General features: G+C 38.7%; 1 protein-coding gene and 1 long non-coding RNA gene across 26 annotated transcripts in view; one reads left to right on the top strand and one right to left on the bottom strand.

Moving 5' to 3' along the window:
- Positions 1–23,139, top strand: part of UNC80 (unc-80 subunit of NALCN channel complex) — a 230,089-nt gene that overhangs the window by 148,103 nt on the left and 58,847 nt on the right. For 16 of the 23 annotated variants that reach the window (XM_086342424.1, XM_086342463.1, XM_086342385.1 and 13 more), the window contains 11 exons: positions 186–317; positions 3,328–3,514; positions 4,446–4,577; positions 6,277–6,420; positions 10,024–10,124; positions 11,123–11,209; positions 14,330–14,513; positions 16,312–16,406; positions 18,361–18,450; positions 19,170–19,271; positions 21,624–21,804. In XM_086342424.1, the coding sequence (XP_086198550.1) occupies positions 186–317; positions 3,328–3,514; positions 4,446–4,577; positions 6,277–6,420; positions 10,024–10,124; positions 11,123–11,209; positions 14,330–14,513; positions 16,312–16,406; positions 18,361–18,450; positions 19,170–19,271; positions 21,624–21,804 (1,435 nt within the window). The remainder of the gene's footprint in view (positions 1–185; positions 318–3,327; positions 3,515–4,445; positions 4,578–6,276; positions 6,421–10,023; positions 10,125–11,122; positions 11,210–14,329; positions 14,514–16,311; positions 16,407–18,360; positions 18,451–19,169; positions 19,272–21,623; positions 21,805–23,139) is intronic. The other 7 variants (XM_086342377.1, XM_086342449.1, XM_086342480.1 and 4 more) reach the window with 1 other exon arrangement.
- Positions 191–21,665, bottom strand: LOC147377927 (uncharacterized). 3 transcript variants are annotated; one of them, XR_015142735.1, is made up of 4 exons: positions 21,527–21,665; positions 21,361–21,401; positions 20,929–21,053; positions 191–365 (listed from the first exon to the last, which is right to left on the bottom strand). It is a non-coding gene; the product is annotated as an uncharacterized LOC147377927 (long non-coding RNA). The 3 variants fall into 3 exon arrangements; XR_015142732.1 differs by lacking the exon at positions 21,527–21,665 and adding an exon at positions 9,881–9,908 and having other exon boundaries at positions 21,361–21,496; XR_015142731.1 differs by lacking the exon at positions 21,527–21,665 and having other exon boundaries at positions 21,361–21,496.

Raw genomic sequence — 23,139 nt, 5'->3', positions numbered from 1 at the left:
ATTAACACAAATAGAGATCATACAGTTGAAACTCTTCATTTTATTAATGGGTAAACTGAGGCCCAGAGACATTCATTGTGTGCTTTGTAACTGCCTGTGCTCTGTAAGATTATTTCGTGATTTTACTTCAGACTCAATCTAGTTTATTTCCCATCTTCCTTCATTCCTCTGGTATCAACTAACAGATCCCACCTCCCAGTATAAATTTCACCCTGCCATCACCGGTGCTCGGAATGCCATCTGTCCCAATGTTTGACCCTCCCTGGGTCCCTCAGTGCAGCGGGAGTGTCCAGGACCCCATTAATGAAGACCAGTCTGTGAGTAACGCATTCTTCCTTTCTCATATCTTCAGGTTCCATGGTGTACTTGTAAGAGAGAAGAGCAATGAGTGTGAGAGACAATGTGTTCTTGTCATCAGAATATAGTAACACAGAACAGCAGCCACAAAAGTTCTTTAGTTCTTCTGGAATAGAATAGAGGGAAGTAACTTCTGGGGTGAGCATTTGCAGACCTGCAAGCCAAGACAGTTTGTTCTATAATTCAAAGCAGCAGCTGCCTTATAAAGCTATTAAAACAATTAGGCACTGATTTCTTAGCCCAAGGTAGCACTTTTGCTGCTCTTGATTACAGAACAATTTATTTAACCTATATACGCTATCCAAGGTGCTTCCCTGGTGGCTCAGACGGTAAAGAATCTGCTTGCAATGCAGGAGTTCTGGGTTCAATCCCTGGGTTGGGAAGATCCCCTGGAGAAGGGCATGGCAACCCACTTCAGTATTCTTGCCTGGAGAATCTCCATGGACACACGAGCCTGGTGGGCTATAGTCCATGGGGTCGCAAAAAGTCGGACATAACTGAGCAACTAAGCATGGCACAGCATGCTATCCAAAAGTGAACGATATTGACCCTGGATGAATAAGAAAAAGAACTGAGTTGACTGCTCTTATTTTCCTTATTTGGACCTTAGTCTGTTTTTTACCTTGTTGATCATCAGTATCATCATCACAAACATCACTCAGAGAACTCAGGGCATCCTATTCTAATTTATCACTGCTCTATGTAATGTAATTAATAAACAGTTAACTTTAGAACACAGTCTATTTATAAACAAGAACCAAGAATATGTGCCCTTTGAAAAAAATGAATCTTCAAAATATGCCTTTTTCACATGTTACATAGCATTTTTCTAAATTTCAAGAGTAATGTAGAAAATTTTGGAAAGTAAATCAAAAAATAAAGAACATATCTCTCTACACAAATTCATGGTTATTTCCTTGCGTAGTTTCCCATGAGATTTAGGGCAATCAATATGTGAATTAAAGATTTTTTTTTCTAGATATGAAAGAAAGAACAGAAGTAGCATTTATTGAGTATTGCATTGTTGTGCCAGGCATCTTTATGTCACAACTCTGATGGACTCAGCCATAGACTTGATGAAATCTCAGCAATAGATTTCTTCATCTCAGGATTGGGCTTGAGAACTGGATGGCACTGAGTTTGCAGGTTGAAGTGTTGGCGCCAGTGGCTAAATTGGCCATGGCCTGCTGCTGCTACTGCTAAGTTGCTTCAGTCGTGTCCAACTCTGTGCGACCCTATAGACAGCAGCCCACCAGGCTTCCCTGTCCCTGGGATTCTCCAGGCAAGAACACTGGAGTGGGTTGCCATTTCCTTCTCCTGAATTAAAGATTTTTGATAGATCTCACAAAATATTCCCAGGACAGTTGTACCATTTTACTCTCATTCAACAGAATGGGAAAGCATCTTCCTTATTCAAATTAACTAGTGTTATCTTTTAATGCCACATTGAACAGCAAAAAAACAAAGTTATTGGCTTTTTTATTCACACGTCATTAAAAAGCTTGTTGAATATATGAAGTGAGGTTGAATATTTTTGCATGTCACATATATTTTCTAGCCTTTTGTAGTTTTCTTGGAGAACTGTTTATTTGAATTCGTTACCCATAAGAATATTTTTATTTTAATTCTTCTGCATACAGTACCTTCATATCTCATGGTTTTGTGCCAAAGATAAAGGCACACTTGGTTCTTCCTCATATATGTAGTAATTCCAGCATCTGAACCACTGGGATAAAAATCTTTAGGTTTTCTCCCATACATGTGATGGAATCATTAGAGTCAAATCCATCCTCTCTCCCAAGTTCACAGTGAATTTCAAGCCAAGTCCTCTGATTCTATATTTAGTTCTCTTTTCCTTATTCCACAATTCTCACCTTACTATAATCAACCAGCTTGACCCCGACTCTGAAAATGAATTGCCATGTAGCCCATCAATGCCCTTAATTGCTGTTATGTCATTCATTATAGAAAATGTTATGTTAAGATGTTGCATAAAGGGAGCTTTAATGACTATAGTCCTTCAGAAGAGTGATCAACACCCCTTGTCTGTCTCTTGAATCCTACAGACCACGGGCCAACAAAGAGACGTAGAATTGCTACTGTACATAGACATCAAACTGGTAGTAGAGAATGTCAATGATCACTTCCCTGTTCTGACACCAATGGCTTTATCCCTAGAGCTCTTGGAATTTGTCTCAGCATAAGGATCATGATTAAGACAAGCAGAATGACCACTTTGCAGAGTGAATGTTGTCTCCTTTATTGTTTCTTATCTATTATGCTTTTGCTGCTGGTAAACAGAATCAGATTTTACATTCAGCCTTAGTAACACTACCAACTCATAATTTCCATTCAGTTGCTTTGTTTCTACAAATATTGCTTAGTACTTACAGTGTGCCACTGTATTTCTATGAATATTTATTATTATATATTGTTAATATTATTTAATATTAATATTTCTAAATAGTATTTACAGTGTGGTAGATACATAAGATACAAAAATGAAATAAATCTCAAAATTAGTTGTTCATATGAGAGATCTCTTTCCTCCTCTTTCCCATTGTTCTGACTTTCTCTTTTATTAACCTTACAAAATAAATGTCCTTCATTTAAAACTGGTTCAAGAAATTTTGGTAAGAAAGAGAGTATTAAAAATGTTTCTTTGATGTCAGTGTTTAAAGAGTGAATCATTGAACTTTTGTTTGAAAAGTAAAAAAAAAAAAGACTGTTTCTAGAAATTATAAACATCTTTGAAGAATTATTCAGACTTAATGAAAAAGAATAGCTTAGTTATACACAGCCTGGAAACTTGGTAGAAAAAGAAACAAGTAAACAACATGAAACTAGATCACGAGGCCCTAACATTTCCTGAGAGCAAAGTATCACATCTGTGTCATTCCGTAGACCACTCTTGTCTGTGACCATGCAGAAGAGTTGCTAGTAAACAAACTTGCCTTCATGTCTCCATAGAAATCCTTTTCAGCCCGGGCTGTGTCCCGCTCCCATCAAAGGGCAGAACACATCTTAAAGAACTTGCAACAGGAAGAAGAGAAGAAGCGTCTTGGTCGAGAAGCCAGCCTCATCACTGCCATCCCTATCACCCAGGAGGCTTGCTACGAGCCCACCTGCACACCCAACTCAGAGCCAGAGGAAGAAGGTGCCTCTACACACTGGACTTCTTGGAGGGCTGGGTCAGAAAAGGGAAAGGACTTGCTTTAGAATAAATTGACAATTTTATGTGACTTGAGGTGATAAGCTCCCTCTCTCTCTCACATACCTCCTGACACTATCTAAAGAAAGAGAAAAATTGTCTTTTTCTAAATGTTTAGAGCTGGCCCGATTATGGAGGAGGACATTAACCACATTGAATGAACTAATATGATAATGGATCAAGCAGTGACTATGATTCAGGCAACAGCTGAACCCAGAGTGTGTGCTAAAATATATTCAATCAGTCTTTCATCATTAAAAATGGGGTTGGTCCATTAGCTGCTTTCAGCCTTCACAAGTACTGGCAGTTTGTCAGAAAATGATTTATGGGGACTTTTCGGGCTGTCCAGTGGTTAAGACTCTGTGCTTCCAACACAGGGGGTGTGGGTTTGATCTCTGATCAGGGAAATAATATCCCACATGCTGCATGGCCGAAATATCTGCGTGTGTGAATACATATCAATAATGGAGAAGGAAATGGCAACCCCCTCCAGTATTCTTGCCTAGAAAGTCCCATGAGCAGGGGATCCCAGCAGGCTGCAGTCCATGGGGTCACAAAGAGTCAGGCACGACTGAGTGACTAACACACACACACATATCAATAAAAATGGAAGAAAATAAGTAAAGACCAAAAATTGTAAAGAAAGTAATTTATGAGCTATTCTAAATTCAGTGATTTTCCGCCCTGCTTTTGTGAAATTTTGAGGAGGAATTTTCTGTCATTCTTTCTGTGTTTTTTCCTTTCCTAAGTACACTCTAAATCATTTAAGCCTTATGTTCTGAGAACTATATACACTTCGATGTAACTACAAGTGTAGTTGTGATGATAACTTTGTTGTTACAAAACCAAAGTTCACGTTGCCTGTTTTCTTTGCCAGTAGAAGAAGTCACCAATCTGGCATCTCGTCGACTGTCTGTGAGTCCGTCCTGTACCTCCAGCACTTCCCACAGGAATTACTCCTTCCGCCGAGGATCAGTCTGGTCAGTGCGTTCAGCCGTCAGTGCTGAAGGTGCGTGCTCTTACAAATGTGTCCTTTATTCCTTATGTGTTTGAAACAATTCCATGACTTCATTACACTGTTTTCATTAAATAACTTGCTTCTTGATTTGAAGTTTTGAAAAGATAGATTGAGTGGTATTCCAAAAAAAAAGAAATTGTTGATTTAATCCAACCAATGTCCTTGATAAGTTGGTTCTATTTTAATTACATTAATGTAATCTTATTGCTGAGGGTTTAGTAAAACATTATTCTAGACGGTTTTCAACCCTGACTACACACTGCAGTCAACCAGGGAGTTTTTTTAAAATGCCCAGGTCACAACCAAGATCAAATCAGAATCTCTAAGGGTGGACTCACCACCTCAGTGTTTTTTAAAATCTACTCAGGTGATTTCAGTGTGCAGCTAAGACTCAGCGGGATGCTTTAGGATGCTGTTCTGGAATAACAACAATCAAAGAACAAAGCTCATGCCACTCCTGTAATTAAATCTGATTCCAGAGGAGAAACGTGATGCTCTTTAGGTCCAAGAATTTATAAGCTATGCCTCTCTAATGATGAGGAACTGTCTGGGACTCACTGCTTCATGATTACACAGATTTCATCACTGATTTATGAAGTCATCAAAAAGTTACACAGAAACCAGTTGTTCTCAACCCTTTATTGCACAGCCTTGGAAAACTTCAAAAATGACCAATGCTAACTAATCCCAACTTATAGGACCGGGGTCTAAAGATACCTATATTTTTTTATAGCACCTTTACTGAGATGTAATTTACATACCATAAAATTCACCATTTTGAAGTATGTAATGCAATTGATTGATAGTATATTTGTAGAGTTTGCAACTGTCACTGCTATTTAATTTCAGAATATTTTCATTATCCCCAAACAGGGATACCTTATACCCATTAGTAGTCACTCATCCACCAGTTCTTCCAACCCCAAGAAGAAGTAGTGTACTTTCTATTTCTGTGGATTTGCCTAATCAGCACATTTTATAGGAATGGAACCATACAGTACATGGCCTTTTGTGACTAGATTCTTTCACTCAGCATAATATTTTCAAGGTTGATCCATTTGTCACATGTACCAGTTCTTCATTCCTTCTTATCACCAAATAATATTCCATTGTATGGATACAACACATTTTGCTGATCATGTCATCAGTTACTGGACATTTGTATTGTTTTCATCTCAATTATTATGAATTATGATGCTATGAGAAGTTATGTGTAAGTTTTGTGAGGAATACTGCCAAGCTACTTCAAAAGTTTCTGTGTCATTTTATATTCTTACCAAAAAGTATGAAGGCTTCAGTTGTTCCATACCCTTGAAAAGACACAGTAATCTTGCAAATGAAGAACAAAGTTGGAAAACTCACATTTCCTAATTTCAAAACTTACTACAAAGCTGCAGTAATCAAGATTGTGTGGTATTGACTTGAGGATTGATATACAGATCAATGGCATAGGTTGGGACCAGAAGTAAACCATTACATGTATGTCAATTTCATGTTTAAAAAGGGTACCATGAAACTTCAATGGGGAAAGAATAGTCTTTTCAACAAATGATGCTGTGACAACTAGATGTCTACATACACCAAAAAAATGTTCTATAGGTAGGCCTTGAACTGAGAAATGTTGTGTTAGAATGTTCTGAGAATGTACCTGGTACTGAGAAAAGCTTCCCGATTATGTCTCCCTCTTCAGATGAGGAACACACCACCGAACACACACCCAACCACCATGTGCCTCAACCCCCACAGGCAGTGTTCCCAGCATGTATCTGTGCAGCTGTGCTCCCCATTGTCCATCTGATGGAGGACGGTGAGGTGCGAGAAGACGGAGTGGCAGGTATGGCTTTGACTAGTAAAACCATCTAATAAATACTTGAGGTACTCATCTGACAAAGGACAGTTGGGTGCTCTTGAAGACATGAACCACTGGCCACACATGGAGTTCTTTTATGCACATGTTATAATTACAGATTTGCTATATACTGAACTAACACTGTCACTTCCTCCACTTTCTCTTTTCATAAACTTTATGACCAAGAAATTGCATTTAAAATATGTGGGTTGGTCCAGGAGTGCTGTTTATGCCCAGAGAACAGAGCAATGCTTATTTGACCACATAGGAACCAAACAGTGATTTTAGCCACCTTAGAAATCTTAGTTATTGGCTTGACATCATTAATACCATCTTTCTCAATTGATTGCCTTTTCAGAGGTAGTATCTATAGAGAATAGCTACAAAATTAAATAATAAACGAGGGGTCACAAAGGGTCGGACACGACTGAGCAACTGAACTGAACTGAACTGAAAGATGAGTTACATTTGTGACAGATAACAGATTAATATTATTTTTAAAAAAGCTTTATAACTTAATAATGACTTTTTTAAATGCCAATAGACAAATGGACAAAGAATATAAACACACAATCCAATGGCCAATAACATCTGTAAATAACACTGTTGTTTAAAACAACAATGAAATCTTACTTTTAATATAAAAAATTATAAGGATTATTTTAAATGAAAATATGCGTAGTTGGTAAATATTCAAAGAAAAGAGCATTATCACACCTTGCTGATGGCAGTAAAAATCTAATGCAAGCATCTTGAAACAGTGTCATAGAGTGCATCCTAAAAGCCTTAAAAGTGTGAACACCCTTTGACACAGATTTTGATCCCTAGCAATTTCCTAAGGCAGTATTGAGGGGTGAATAAAGATTTATATAGAATACTGAACATTGAACATATTAGAAAGAACAAATATTTGAAAATAATTTTAATATCTGACAATAGGATATTAGTTCGTTGTGGTATTTCCAAATGACAGCATTCTGTGCACATTAGAAATAATATTGTAGAAAAATATTAATACAGAAAGTGTTCAATTTATTGCTAATTAAAAATGTGAGTACCTAAGAGTATTTTCTATACAATATTATTTAAAGATACATGTAAATATATATTCCATGTGTATGAAAAAACATACTCTGAAATGTTTATAGTTGTTTTGAAGAGGAGAATGAAAAAGCTGGCTTAAAACTCAACATTCAGAAAACTAAGATTGTGGCACTCAGTCCCATCACTTCATGGCAAATAGATGGTGAAACAATGGAAACAGTGACAGATTTTATTTTCTCGGGCTCCAAAATCATGGCAGATGGTGACTGCAGCCATGAAATTAAAAGACGCTTGCTCCTGGCAAAAGAAGCTATAACAAACCTAGACAGCATATTAAAAAGCAGAGACGTCACTTTGCCAACAAGGGTCCATTTAGTCAAAGCTATGGTTTTTCCAATAGTCATGTATGGATGTGAGAGTTGGATCATAAAGAAGGCCGAGTGCTGAAGAGTTGATGCTTTTGAACTGTAGTGTTGGAGAAGACTCTTGAGAGTCCCTTGGACTGCAAGGAGATCAAACAAGTCAATCCTAAAGGAAATCAGTCCTGAATATTCACTGGAAGGACTGATGCTGAAGCTCCAATACTTTGGCCACCTGATTCAAAGACTCGACTAATTAGAAAAGACCCTGATGCTGGGAAAGATTGAAGGCAGGAGGAGAAGGGGGTGACAGAGGATGAGATGGTTGGATGGCATCACTGACTCAAAGGACTTGAGTTTGAGCAAGCTCTGGGAGATGGAGAAGGAAGGGAAGCCTGGCGTGGTACAGTCCATGGGGTTGCAAAGAGTCAGACACGACTGAGCGACTGAACAACAACAAGACATGTCTTATTCTCCTTCTTGTCTTTTTCTGTATTTTTCATGTTTTAAGCATTAAATGCCTTCCTTAGCAATCAGAATAAAATACTGTTATAGTTTTGTAACCAATTTCAACCTAACAAAAACCTGCATTTATTTTAATTATTTATGAAGCCACATGAGAGCTAAAGCTTATTTTGCATATCTCTTGTTAATATTATTTATAAGGCTCAGTTTCAATTGGATGGTTAGCTTCTGAAGCAAAAAAGATGGTATAATTTATTTAAAATATAGCCTGAAAAATAAAGTCATGCTAAATTTTATATTCCTAGTTTAGAAAATTGAACTAAACTATTTAAACTAAAGATCATCTATTTCTTCTCCACTACTCACTTTTACCCACCTGCTTTCTTAGCCTGGGCAATTCCAGGCAGTCTTAGCCAACTACCTTCCCCAAAGAAGTAGCACTTTTTCTTTCACATTAGGAATAATTATTTATTCCTAAGCCATCCTCATTAGAAGTGGGAACCTTAACTATTACTGGCTCAACTATGTCATCTTTTTGAAGGAGTTATTATTGAAAGCATTTATGTGAACAATATAAAGTCAGGTCTAATTCATATGCATTCTAAACAAAAACGTATTTTCTAAAACCCAAAATATTACATTAGAAGTTTCTCCATATAGCAAACAATGAAATAGGACTTTAATAAATACCACTGTTAATAGTAGGATGATTTCCAAAACAAAGATTCATAAATGTGTTCTTGTTTATTAAAGTATGACCCTGACCCTGAAGTCACTCAGTCGTGTCCAGCTCTTTGCAACCCCATGGACTGTAGCCTACCAGGCTCCTCCCTCCATGGGATTCTCCAGGCAAGAGTACTGGAGTGAATTGCCATTTCCTTCTCCAGGGGATCTGCCCAACCCAGGGATCGAACCCAGGTCTCCTGCATTCCAGGCAGATGCTTTAACCTCTGAGCCACCAGGGAAGCCCTTATTGACTTATAACATTGTGCTAGTTTTAGATATGCAACGTAAACATTTGATGTATGTATATATTGCAAAATGAATACCACAGTAAGTTTATTTAACATTCATCTCCACACGTAGTTTCAATGTTTTTTTATGATGAGAACTTTTAATATATATTCTCTTAACAGCTTTCAAATATACAGTATAGTACTGTTAAATATAATCATGCTGTACATTTCTAGGATTTATTTATCTTAGAACTGAAAGTTTGTAATCTTTGACCACCTTCACTCAGCCCCAGTGCCCAACCCCCCACCTCTGGTAACCAGTCTGTTCTCTGTATCTATGAGTTTGGGTTTTTCTTACATTCCACATGTAATTGAGATCATACATTTGTCTTTCTCTGTCTGACTTCTTTCACTTTGCATGACACCCTCAAAGTCCATCCATAATGTTGTTAAGTGGGAGAATTTCCTTCTTTTTAAGCTTGAATGATATTCCATTGTCTATCACAAATACATTCTTTAGAGAAGCAATGCTAGTATTTAAAGACCATCCTATACGCTTTTGTCACCTTTTCTTTATAGGCTAAAATGTTCAGAAACAACAACAAAAAGAAGAATACTTACCTTCAGTAGAAAAAGGGTTCATAGAACTCTGTGAGGCAAAAATTTTAGAGAAACCAGTTAAAGCTTAGAAATTACTTGAACACTATATCTAATAGATTTATGTCCATTTAAGATGAATGTTCAATTTATTTTCTCTTCTAAAGTGAGTGCTGTGGCCCAGCAAGTCTTATGGAATTGTCTAATTGAAGATCCATCAACAGTTCTTCGACATTTTCTGGAAAAACTGACCATCAGCAATAGACAAGTAAAATCTTCTGTGTTTATAGTAGCTCTGTGTGTGAACATGGTTAAACAACAAGCAGTGAACTTTATTGTGATATTCATGCAACATTGGTTGACACATAACCAAGAAGTACTTTGCATAATGATAATAATGAACAAATTAAACTTTGCTGTTTTCTTTTGAATTTCCCCATTAACTGATGTCTCCATATGTGTGTGGTACACTGCTGGTAATGACCATAAGATACTGAAAGATTCTCAGTCTTTTAAACAAAGATTAAATTCCATATAATGTTTTCAGTGTTGAGTACATTTACTGAATTCTGATTGGTTGGTAGTATGTGATACAGGTAATATTATTAGTGTATGTTGAAACTCTCCTTTAATCAAGACATTTAATTTACCAGTTCACCCTATAAGAAGATGATGCCAAAGAAAAGTAGCTTTCTGAGCAATGACAAAATATATCAATAATTATAAATTGTTTCTTCATTTCTATATTATTGTTCCGTTTGCTGGACAATTAAGTTTAGTTTCTGAAAGAAAGGTTAATTATAAACATCTACCTAGGAAACAGAGCTATGAAGTTTAATAAACCTAATTTGTTAATAGTTTCTTAAGATAGGTCCTCCTCACATTTTCATCACACCTGAAAGCTATAAATAGTGTTGACTAAATATACAGCTTTCCTGTGATTTGCATGTGACCTATAGAGTCAGTGTTAATTTTTATTTTTAAAAAATGTCTGACTATTGCTGACACGACTGAAGTGACTTAGCAGCAGCAGCAGCAGCAGACTATTACTTAATAACTTCATATGCTAGCTTCTAGGAGAAGGTGTTACAGTTGGCTTAAATAATTTATCAAGCATCACAAATACTGTATTAAAATGCTGAACATAAGAGAAATCAACATGTGGGCAAAAGTAAGAAAAATTCCCCCACCTTGCTTTTCAAAAAGTTAGTATTATTTCCTACAACATGGCAGCTGAATGAGACACAGATTCTGTTGCTCTTTCAGGATGAGTTAATGTACATGCTGCGCAAACTACTCCTGAATATCGGAGACTTTCCTGCTCAGACCTCTCACATCCTATTCAACTACTTGGTGAGTTTCACCTCAAGTAGGTTATAAGTGTTCATTTCCAAGTAAGAAGCAACAATGCGAGAAAAAGGTCTTAGGGGATTTTTTCAAATAAATTTTCATTAACTGTGCGCCTGAAGTTGCATCATAGTCAGCTGAATTCACCACTGTTTATATGGGAAAACTCCTCCTGGCACAATCCCTGGCATGTGATGGGCACTCAATAAATGTCTGTTTCCTCCCTGTCTCTCTTTAGCATTATAGAACTTCCTCATGTTGGTCCTTAATTTTAGTTTTCTGTTGAAAAATGTATGTGTCATTTTTAGTCATTCTTTCCCTTTTCGTATCTCACTGTTTAAAACACATACACAACACACAGAGGAAAATGTTGCCCTAGATACAAAGTATTTGTGAGTGTATTTTTCCATAGCAACTATCTGTGCTTTACATTGTCCTCGCAGCTCCTTCCTGAACCCTCCAGAATTTGCCAGTTTCTTCACATTCTCCTCCTTATACCCTAAATGAATATGCAGTTTGGGGACTGTTGGCTTGATGACTGTTCTTTTAAACTACACCTTAATTCAAGCAGACAGATGGCCAAATGAATTTCAGTGTTGGGAGAATGTTCTTTCTTCCTAACCATCACTGGTCTTCTGCGAGTGGGGAAATAGAAGAGTTATCCATATGCATCTGCAGGAGGATGATAAATTTAACTCAATGCTACTACTCTGATGTGCAAACAAAAGTTGTAATTCCTTCCCTGTGTTTATGACTGAGGTGGTTTTCATTATGAATGCCCACCTGCTGGTGGACAAGGGGAAAAATATAAATAAATGTCCAATCCAATTTTAAGTTCAGACTGATAGAAATATATAAATAGTACCTTTGGATAGTATTTGGTCTCTCTTGTCTAAAAATACTTAACCTCTAGGAATTCTCCTCCCTTCTAACTTCTTTCATCTCTAGATGTTATTTGGAGTTGGGGAGAAAAAAAGACCTTTGTTCAGAATTCTATCTCCTGTCCAATGTTTGCCCCAGCTCCTCCACTTGTTAGACAGAGCTCTCAATCTGGCTGGTTGCTGAACGCCTGACTGGTGGAAGCTGAAGCCCATGGCTTCTGTAACTTGCAAACCTTGTCTACTCCCAGCAGTGCTTGCTGGGAGACTCCATCTCAGCTCCTGCTGGTGCTACCCACCCCTCTGAGTTCTGGTTGTTCCATATGGCTTTAGATTAGGAAGTCCTCTGACTAGAGTATCCTGCTCAGTGAACCAGCCTATGGCAGTTCTATCCAAAAATCTCTCCAGCGAAGCTTTCTACTACTACGTCTCCTATCTGCACTACTCAGAAATCCAAGGTAGATTAGCACAGCCAAAAATATCACAGCCTCCTTCAGTTTAAGTATGTGCTCTGCCAAATTTATGTTACAGCCAGATTGGTATCAAAAGGCTCTGTGGTGAACTCTTGTCAGAGACACAAACACTAGAGGCAAAAGCCCCTTTGGGGTGCCTGCTGCTTCCCCAAGTCACTGGATGGGGGAAACACTTATATTGCTCCCCTCCATCCTTTTGCCCTTGGACAAGAAAATGGACAGTTCAGTTCCCTTCTGCCATATTGTCCTTTCAACTCCAAATAAGCCTTAACGCTAGACATAAATCCTCCCAACTATGTCATTGATAAGTTACTAGAGCAAAGGGCTGGGTACACATCGGCCACTTGCTGTATAACCTTGTTTTATATAAACCCCAATCTTATCCTGAATCCCAAGCACATGCATGCTTCAGGTGGACTAGGGAAAGGGGTTTTGTACTCAGAATGGCAGAACAGTGAAGGGCAGAGTCATGTTTTAAACCATTACCCCCACTGTATCTCTCTTTTTTCTAACAACTATTATAGATATGTGTGATAGGGAGTTGGGGAACATGATCTATATCTTCCAGACTTCATTAGGAACTTTTAAACCCATTGCCCAACTTGATTCAGTGATCTTCAATCTGGGGGTCTTAGTCCATCTAAGGGTATGTGAAGACTTTTGAAGCAGTTTGCTGCCCAAATAGTTTTAAGGGAATAAATCTCCAAATCCTCATTTTGTAGATATGCATTAACACTTCTTGGGCGTGTCTGCCATCTCAGTCATCACTGTACACCAGAAAGGCCTACTCTGACCCTCCCAGGTATCACCAGGCTGCATTGACAGATGTGTAAGACAGGGAAAGAATCTGATGTACTGCATTAGATTTAAGGAAACCTCATTTCTGATTGATTGAGGCCCTTTAAACCCACAAGACTTCCCACCTTTTCCTGTCTTCTGTAGATTTGTACTAGGTATGAGGTTTGGCCATCATTAGGATATTCAGCCTTCAGAGTCACCAAAGTGCACTGGGTTACTGACATTGATTCTTTCAATGTAACTGGAAAGTTTTCTAGGTTTAGCAAATTTTTCCAGGAAAAAAAAAGTGTAAAATCGATGGGCAGTGGCTTTTACATTATTTCTTTCTGATTCTGTTGTGCATTATTGAATAAGGTAGCTAAAACTAATTTCATCAAATGTGCCGGAGTATGTGAAGTATGCATTCCAATTATAGTCAGTTCTCTTTTTTCAACATACAGGATGTTTAACATACTCTATTCATATTAACAATGTAAATTTATGATGGGACATTTTAAAGGTTAACTTTAAAATATACAAAAGGGCACACAGTTTTTCAAAACTTATTCCAGAGGACACAAACAAAAACTTTTAAGTTCACCAACTTAGCCAAGCAGAGTGTTCTTATGTCAGATATAATTATTAGACATAATCCAAGCTGAAAACAGTGTTTGGACAAACGTCACATAGTCATTTTGGGTGGTCCAAGTACCTGAGCCACCAAGTGACTTGAAAGCTGGAAAACATGGTCTTTTGCTTTCCTCTTAAGCAGTAGGTATTTTGGTGATAATGCAAAAATGTATGGCAACCTGCTCTGGCCAGTTTTCCAGTTATACCTTCTCCTGCTTACTGCCACTGAAGATGCTAGAGAAGCACTTGAACAGAGAATACAAAAACAAAAAAAGAATATCTAATTAAGAAAATGCAAAGCTAAGGAAATGAGAATGTGAATTCAGAGTCATTGTGGCTTTGTGACCTCCTCCTGTCCTGAGTTGCAGGTGGGATTAATCATGTACTTTGTGAGGACCCCCTGTGAGTGGGGGATGGACGCCATTTCGGCCACTCTGACTTTCCTGTGGGAGGTGGTCGGTTATGTGGAAGGCCTGTTCTTCAAGGATCTGAAGCAGACAATGAAGAAGGAGCAGTGTGAGGTGAAGCTCCTGGTGACCGCTTCAATGCCAGGTACTGCCTTCAGATGACAGAACTTTTCTAAGAGTATGAATACCCCTTTTACAGACCAAGTGTCTCTTTCATTCATGAGAAAACTTGCCAACCCTGGGATTGAGTGCCTCAAAGAATTTTTGTTGAACGCAATCTGAAGAAACACAATAGACCCTTTAAAAGTCAGCAATTGCCAGATGAAAAGGGGGACATGAGAACTGAGATCTGTGTGAGTCAGTCCTTGAAGGGCTGCCAAGGTGAAAGATGTGTTTAAGTCTATCACAGAGGGCCAGCTGAACTGAAAGCCTTTTTGAAGGGATTTTTGGCACTGCAGGGAGAATAATATTGTTGCGTGGCATGGACCCCAGGCTTTTGTGAACTTACTGAGAGATGGCTTTATGAAAAATTGCAAAGGGGAAAAGCAGGAAGGAGAATTACAAAAGAACATGCAGTATGATATAAAATCTAGATACAGTTCCTTTTCACTTTGGATAGCTTGTCTTTCTTGGAGATAAAATAAATGTTTCCAAGCCTTTATCCTTGTGCAATGACTAAGAAAATGTGTGATGATACATGTATCGATATAAAGAGAAAGACAGAATTATATATAAATAAGAACACAGTTTTTATTTAAAACGGGCAGCAAAGAGCCCCGTGTTAAAATCAGAGCACTGCCTCTCATTGTCTGTATGATTAATATTAGCTATGACAAGGTACATAATTTTTGAAGCTTTCTTTATGGGTAAATTGGGGATCTAATTCATACTTCACAATTGTGAGGAATAAATGAGTTTAGATTTGTAAAATACTTGCTGTCATGTCTGACACATGGTCAGCATTCAGTAAATGGTAATACACAATTTATTGTATCTATAGCAATAAATACAATTGCTATAGATTATTCAGCAAAGTGTTCATTGTTATTAAAGAAACTCATATTGTCAGGCATATACTTAAAATCAGCTCATTGAAAATCAAGGTCTATCATAATGTTCACAAAGATTTATAATTAAGGAATGAAGTAGAAATACTGTCTCACCAGCCAAGTAAAATACAGAACAAGTAAATTGAAACTACATTTCATGGGACTTGGGGCTTAACCTTCCATTACAGGAGGTGAGGGTTTGATCTCTGGCCGAGAACTAAGATCCCACATACCTCGCAGCCAGAAAACCGAAATGTAAAACTCAAGCAGTGTTGTAACAAATTCAATAAAGACTTTAAAAATGGTCCGCATCAAAAAGTCTTTAAAAAAATAAATAATAAACTATGTTTTAGGTACTTGTTTAGCTTTTGCTAGTCTCTCTGTTTGTATTTTCTCAGCCATTATTTAAAATTTAGGAATATATTATTTGTTGCAGTGTTTAAAGCTTGAATTCTGACTCTTCTAGTAAATAAATGTCTTTGACTAAGTTACTTATACATTCTTATTTATAAAAATAAGTTCTCTGTTTCTTCATTTGTAACACGAAAATAATAACACTAGTGTCATAGGGTTGTTGGGAGATTTAAATACGATTATACACATAACACCATTGATAAGTATTGGAACTCCATAAATGGTAGCTATCATTATTAAATAATAAGGAAACATATTTAAAGCAGATATTGACTATAAAAAAAAGGAGTACAGATAGTGGAATGCACAGCTCACATTAAACCCTCACTAACAGAATCCTCAACTCACATTAAACCCTCACTAATAGTCATCATAATAACAAGAAAAACATCAGCTTAATAATATTTCAATATTTCATGCTTTGTATTCAAACTTCTTTATAGTAGAAGTCAGTTTATTATGATTTTTTACCTTTTGTAGGTACCAAAACCTTGGTAGTTCATGGACAGAATGAGTGTGACATCCCAACCCAGTTGCCAGTCCATGAAGACACTCAGTTTGAAGCCCTGTTAAAGGTAGGGATGACTTTCAACAGAAGTGATTTTTTTTTAATGCACAATGGCTATGGCCACTTCACTGATCATCCAGTTTAGAATTAAATGGCATTTTTCTACCTTCAAATAAATATGTGCATTTATTTACATCTTCTAGAATCTGCCCCACTTTTGCCTGCTTTTATTTTCTTGCATATTTTTCCCACTTTCACTGACATTTTACCTCTGCACTGAAGTAGCCAAAGGCTCCCTCTCAGCTACAAAGCTCATAACACTTGTCTTCAGATGCTGAGAATCCTACTTTAGACCATCCTGGTATCGCTTGTGGTTGTTCTGGAGCTGCCCTGGGTTTGTACACCAAGAACACTGGGACAGACTCTGGTGATCAGGTGACCCATGCAGAGACACTTATTTTGGCACTGAGTTGACTGATACATAGTCTTGACTTGCCACTGACAGAAATGATTAGAGAGGCAGAAGAGAGAGAGAGAGAGAGATACACCTTAGAATACATTAGGTGAATCAAGAAAGTATTTTTAATGGTTATGGCAACTGTGTACCTCAAGAGAAATGCAATCCAGCTACTCATGCCTGGAAGGTTTTAAAGGAAAAGTAATAAGTATACTAGTACAGTGATTCCTCTTTTATCTGAAGTCCTAACTGTTGGCCCAGACATAAGTAGAAAGACCTCTGAGAAAACCAGCTTGCCAAACCCATGTATCTGATTTCAGTAGAAAAGGTTGTTAGGTCTCCTCCAAGTCTCACCCATTCATCCCCAGAGAATCTCTCAGGCCCAGGGAAACAGACTTCAACATCCACTTCCCCTAGGCAGTGAGTTCAGACTCAGGCTCCACCACAACCAGTGTCACCTAAATAAATCAAATGGCAGGCTCTCTCTAGTCTCAGTTGCTTTTTCAGCAGTGCTCGATATTAGTGCAGGTTGTACAAGTTTTCTCCCTGGGTTGGGAAGATCCCCTGGAGGAGGGCATGACAAGTATTCCAGTATTCTTGCCTGGAGAATCCCATGGACAGAGGAATCTGGTGGGCTACAGTCCAAAGGGTTGCGAAGAGTCAGACATGACTGAAGAAACTTAGCATTCCTACACACATGCGTGCGCGCGCACACACACACACACACACACACACACACACACACACATGTAAGTTCTCTACATGGGAAGCCTTGAATGTAGAATATAGTAGATAAGTGCTCAATCATTGTAGTTCATAATACTCTTAATGCTGCTACTGAACATGCTTTCTTCCTGATACTGAGGCCAGTAGATGCCACTGTGTCTCCACAGTTCATCACTCAAGGCTGTACTATAATTGTACCTCGTTTAGCACTATGAGAGCAGAGCGGATAGTTTATGTCACAGTGTCCTTTTTAAATTGAGGTATGTATGTTAGTAGCTCAGTCATGTCCAACTCTTTGTGACCCCATGGACTCTAGCCCACCAGGCTCCTCTGTCCATGTGATTCTCCAGGCAAGAATACAGGTGTGGGTTGCCAGTTTCTTCTCCAAAATTAAGGTATAGTTGATGTATAATATTATATAAACTTCAGGTGTACAGCCTAGTGATTCACAATTTTTAAAGGTCATATTCCATTTATAATTATTGTAAAATACATTTTGTGTTGCACACTATGTCCTCGTAGCTTATTTATCATATATTAATAAATATAGCTTGCACCTCTTAACCCCTACCTCTGTCTTACGAGATCTTACACAGTCTTTATGCTATCATTTTTTAGATGGCTATGTGCCTGTATATATTCATATATATGTGTGTATAATATATATACACATATATGCACACATATAATATATACAATGTAAGATATAAATACATATATTTATATTCCTTATAAGAAATTACCTTGTTTTTATGGCATTTTTGTCTTTCATCTTACTGTTTGGCTCATAATATGATCTCAGTAAATGTTTTTTTGAGATTTGTTGTTGTTATTCTAGGAGTGTCTGGAGTTTTTTAATATCCCAGAATCACAGTCAACACATTACTTTCTCATGGATAAACGATGGAACCTTATCCACTATAATAAGGTAAGCCTGTGGAGTGTTGACGCTCATGGGGAGTTGTGTCAAAAGCCTGTTATGCCTTTCCTGAGGGCACCTTCCCTCAGGGGTGTGTCACTGTTTAACGGTGGGGAGTATGGCTCTTGGATCACACTGTCTTACTGTCAACATAGGTTTGGACTGGCCACTTGACCTTCATACCCTTCAGTTTGCTTGCCTGTAAAGTGAAGGTGATGATGGTGTCTACTTTAGGGTTGTTGTAATAATTGAAGAAGTCAAGTAAGGTATATTGTCACTCTTATTACATCTAAGTGAAAGTTAAGTTCCCATATTGTAAGGACATATATCTATTTGGAATGTTAACATTATTCTTGTTCCACTATATTAAGCATGATCATGGAAACCTGATCTAATTAGCAAAAGGAAGCCTCAAGACCACTGACAGCACTTTAGAATGATTTTCTTCCTCTTCCAGAATGTGTTTTAGTAAATTGCCTCTGGCTCCCTTGCTCCTGACAGGGCATTTGGGATTGGGAAAGTGTATCTGGCTTGGGGAGTTTGAAGCTTTCCTAAGGAGGGGGTATATTCCTGGGATTTTGTAGAATTTGGCCGGAGGGCGAAATAGTAAGAATGGAAACCATTAGAAAATACATAACTTATGTTTGTCTGCCCTTTGGGGAATGAGAAAATGAGAGTCAGAGTTTAGCCGTTTGAACTCTTTTTGTCTTTGTGTAACCCCACCACAGACCTACGTTCGGGATATTTACCCTTTCAGGAGATCCGTGTCTCCACAGCTGAACCTTGTACACATGCATCCAGAGAAAGGACAGGAGCTCATTCAGAAACAGGTGCCTGACCACCACAGTTTTATGCTATTATTGTGTCATGTTACTGGGATAGACTATCTGTAAATGATTGCTGGCCCTGAGATCCTATGGTTCTGTTATGATCTCTAGAGAGAGAAGGATGGGTTCTTGATCAATAGACAGTTCCCCCCAAATAGTGTATTTTTTAAGTTTTGCAAATTGGATCATATGTAAAGGTATTAAATACTCACTTGGAGTAGTATTTTGATGAATCATTGGGGTATAAATAATAGAAATTTTCTGTTTTATTTACCTACTAGTTTCTAAGTATGGATTTTCATTCCAGATTGGGAATACATATAATGTAGCTATAAAAAGGTTGTTTCAGAAATTTCTGCTAGCTGGAAAAAAATAAAAGGGATCAATGGATAAAGCATGCCTGCATGCTAGGTTGCTTCAGTCATGTCTGACTCTTTGTGACCCCATGGACTGTAGCCTGCCTGGCTCCTCTGTCCATGGGATTCTCTAGGCAAGAATATTGCAGTGGGTTGCCATGCCCTCCTCTCAATGGATGGTAGCATACCTGAAAAAGGCACTGAACCAAGGTTCAGAGATCTGGACTCAGTCATAGCTCTGCCTCTGACCAGTGATCTGACCTTTGGTATGTTGGTAACTTCTCTTAAACTAGGAGGAGATAGAATCAATCTGCTGTACTTAGATTGAAGAGCAGAATAACATTCACACATCTCATCACAAATCAGACTGAACTTAAGAAAATTCACTGTTTTGCATGTGAAATGTAGCTGTAGCCCACAGTTCTGATGATGCAGGTTTAATGTGGTCTATGTGTTACATTCATTTATTTTTAATAAAATGTCAAAACAAAGGGCTTTCCTCATAGCTCAGTTGGTAAAGAATCTGCCTGCAACGCAGGAGACCTGAGTTCAATTCCTGAGTCAGGAAGATCCTGTGGGGAAGGAAATGGCAACCCACTGTAGTATTCTCTCCTGTAGAATCCCATGGACAGAGGAGCCTGGCAGGCTACAATCCATGGGATCCCAAGAGTTGGACATGACTTAGCGACTAAACCACCACCACCACATGTTACATTCATTTATTTTTAATAAAATGTCAAAACAAAAAGCTTTTATCTTCTCAATTTTTTTGCACATAGCAAGAATGCCAATTTGGCATCAAAGTATTCAGAGAGATCCTCATGAGATGGCATAGAATTCAACCAGTTAAGTAATTTAAAACATAGTTAATATTAACTACCTAAATTGCATTGAAAAGAAAGAAAATAGTGAATGTGTTACAAAGTATGAGGTGTTGGGAGAAAACTTAAATATTTAATTTCTAAAGCAATCCCCCCAAATTATACCAGCCTCTGATTTTGGCAGCAAAATAATGAAAGCCATAATCAATAACAGCTCTTCATGAGCAAGGTTTTTAAAACATAATGTTTAAGAACGTGTTTTAAAAGAAGAGCATAGGGACTTCCCTGGCTGTTCCATGGTTAACACTTCACCTTCCAATGCAGGGGGTGCGGGTTGGGGAGCTAAAATCCCACATGCCTCACGGCCAAAAAAAGCCACATAAAACAGAAGTAATACTGTAACACATTCAATAAGACTTTAAAAATGGTCCACACACACAGAAAAAAATCTTTAGCAAAAATAGCATGAAACAAGACTCTTACTCTTTGTAAACTCCCGCTTGTGATCTTAAGACTTTGAAGTTCCTCAGGGAGATAATAACATGCAGACTGTGGTTCTGGCTCTGGTCAAGCTGCTGATCATCTTCCTAATCACATCCCCCTGCCCTCTGACCAGGAACAGAAAAGGCACTTGGAAAAGGAACATGAGCCCCACATTCATGCCATCTAAACTCAGGGCTAAAGGGCCACCAATCTAGGCCCCATTAGCTTTTGTCCCAAAAGAGGTTTTTCCTGGATCCCATTTCAGTCTTTAAGAGGCAAACCCAGAACTGACAGGAAACAGCTTAAGGCCTCATTGGAAATGAGGGAAGCAAGTGGAATTGACTGGCTTCTGTTGGAGAAGGCCTTCCATCTTATGACATCCACACAAATGCACTCTATTTAAAATACTGAGCTGTTCTTGACAATACTTGCCTTGTGCTCCTTCTCCAGCCTGGCATGAGAAACACTTCCTTCTGTAGAGCAGACAGATGCAGGAAGTGCGAGTCAATTAACTATTGTTTGCTCTTTCTGCATGGTAAGGAAAAGAAACTTCTTTCTCCTTCCTTTCACTTCCCCCACCCCTTAATTTTTACTTAACCTGGTTTGCCGTTAGAGATTTTAATGTCTTCAGTCGTGGGGGTTTCGGGGTTGCCCAATTCCGCTTTTCGTCTGCTTCTGCCCTCGCCTGCTGCTAGGTGTTCACTCGCAAGCTGGAGGAAGTGGGGCGGGTTTTGTTTCTCATCTCCCTCACCCAGAAGATCCCCACAGCCCACAAGCAGTCCCACGTCTCCATGCTCCAGGAAGACCTCCTCCGACTGCCCTCATTCCCTCGAAGTGCTATTGATGCAGAGTTTTCACTCTTCAGTGATCCTCAAGGTATCAAGAAAGAAGCCTTTCCTCTCTTGGGCATCTTCTCATGGCCTAGTTTTGTCCTCAGCTGGAGATCATCTCCATCTTAATCAGTAAACAGTTCTCTAAATCAGTGGCTCTCAGTCTTGAATGGGCAACAGAATCACCTGGAGGACTGGAGGACTTGATAAAACACAGATGGCTGCATCCCACCCTCCAGTCCCCAGTTTCTGATTCAGTAGCTCTGGAATGGGGCTCAGGAACTTGTATTTCTAGCAAGTTCCAAGGCATGGTTGATGCTGCCATTTCAAGGACTAAACTCTGAGACCACTGCTCTGAGCTAATCATAAGCAATTGAAGAAAGTAGTAGGGTGTTGTTAGGGAGTACTTGACTAAGTGAAGGACAAGTATTTCTGTGAAGTTCAGTCAGTCAGTCAGGCAATTCAGTCGCTCAGTGGTGTCTGACTCTGTGCGATCCCATAGACGGCAGCCCACCAGGCTCCCCTGTCCCTGGGATTCTCCAGGCACGAACACTGGAATGTGTTGCCATTTCCTTCTCTAATGCATGAAAGTGAAAAGTGAAAGTGAAGTTGCTCAGTCGTGTTCGACTTAGCGACCCCATGGACTGTAGCCTGCCAGGCTCCTCCGTCCATGGGATTTTCCAGGCAAGAGTACTGGAGTGGGGTGCCATTGCCTTCTCTATCTGTGAAGTTCAAGAGGAGGCAAAATGAATCTACAGTGAAAGAAATCAGAGCAGTAGTTCCCTATTCAGGCGGGGGCTGGGCGGGGAGGGGGTTGGGGGGCGTGGTGCAGAGGGCGGGGAGAATGGACTTCCCAGAAAGGGATTTGAAGGAATTTTCTCAGATGATAAAAATGGTTCATATATTGATTGGAATGTTGGTTACAAGTGGGTATTTTTGTCAAAATTCATTGAATTCTACATTTAACGATCTGTGTATTTTACTCTATGTAAATTACCTGAATTGAAAGAGAAAAATGGAGAGAGAAAGGGAGAGTGAGACAGAGAAATAGAAAAAGGTCCATTTTGAAACCACATTCAGTTATTCATTTGTGACAATTTACTTAAATCAGCATCTTTGTGCTGTGTCTTCATCCAGATGCTCAGAGTGATGGTACATGAGCTGTAGTCCAACCAGGAGTTAAAAGACCAAGAACTAGTCCCAGCCCTGCCATTTTCTTTCTGAAATAATTTTTTCCTTAAAGCCACAGCTTATGCAACAGCAACACACCACACTTGCCGGCCCTGTCTTGCCCACAGAGTTGAATCAAAGGGGTGACAGAAAAGTCCTTGGAAGACTCGAAAGTGTTACCGAAATGCAGGCAACATTGTGCATGTCAGCA

The sequence above is a fragment of the Bos grunniens genome, chromosome 2 (assembly GCF_055505025.1).
Source record: "Bos grunniens cultivar Pamir isolate PY7600 chromosome 2, Bosgru_T2T1.0, whole genome shotgun sequence".
Taxonomy (NCBI): Eukaryota; Metazoa; Chordata; class Mammalia; order Artiodactyla; family Bovidae; genus Bos; species Bos grunniens.
The sequence above is the reverse complement of the archived record's forward strand: the minus strand, read 5'-3'. Positions and strand labels throughout refer to the sequence as shown.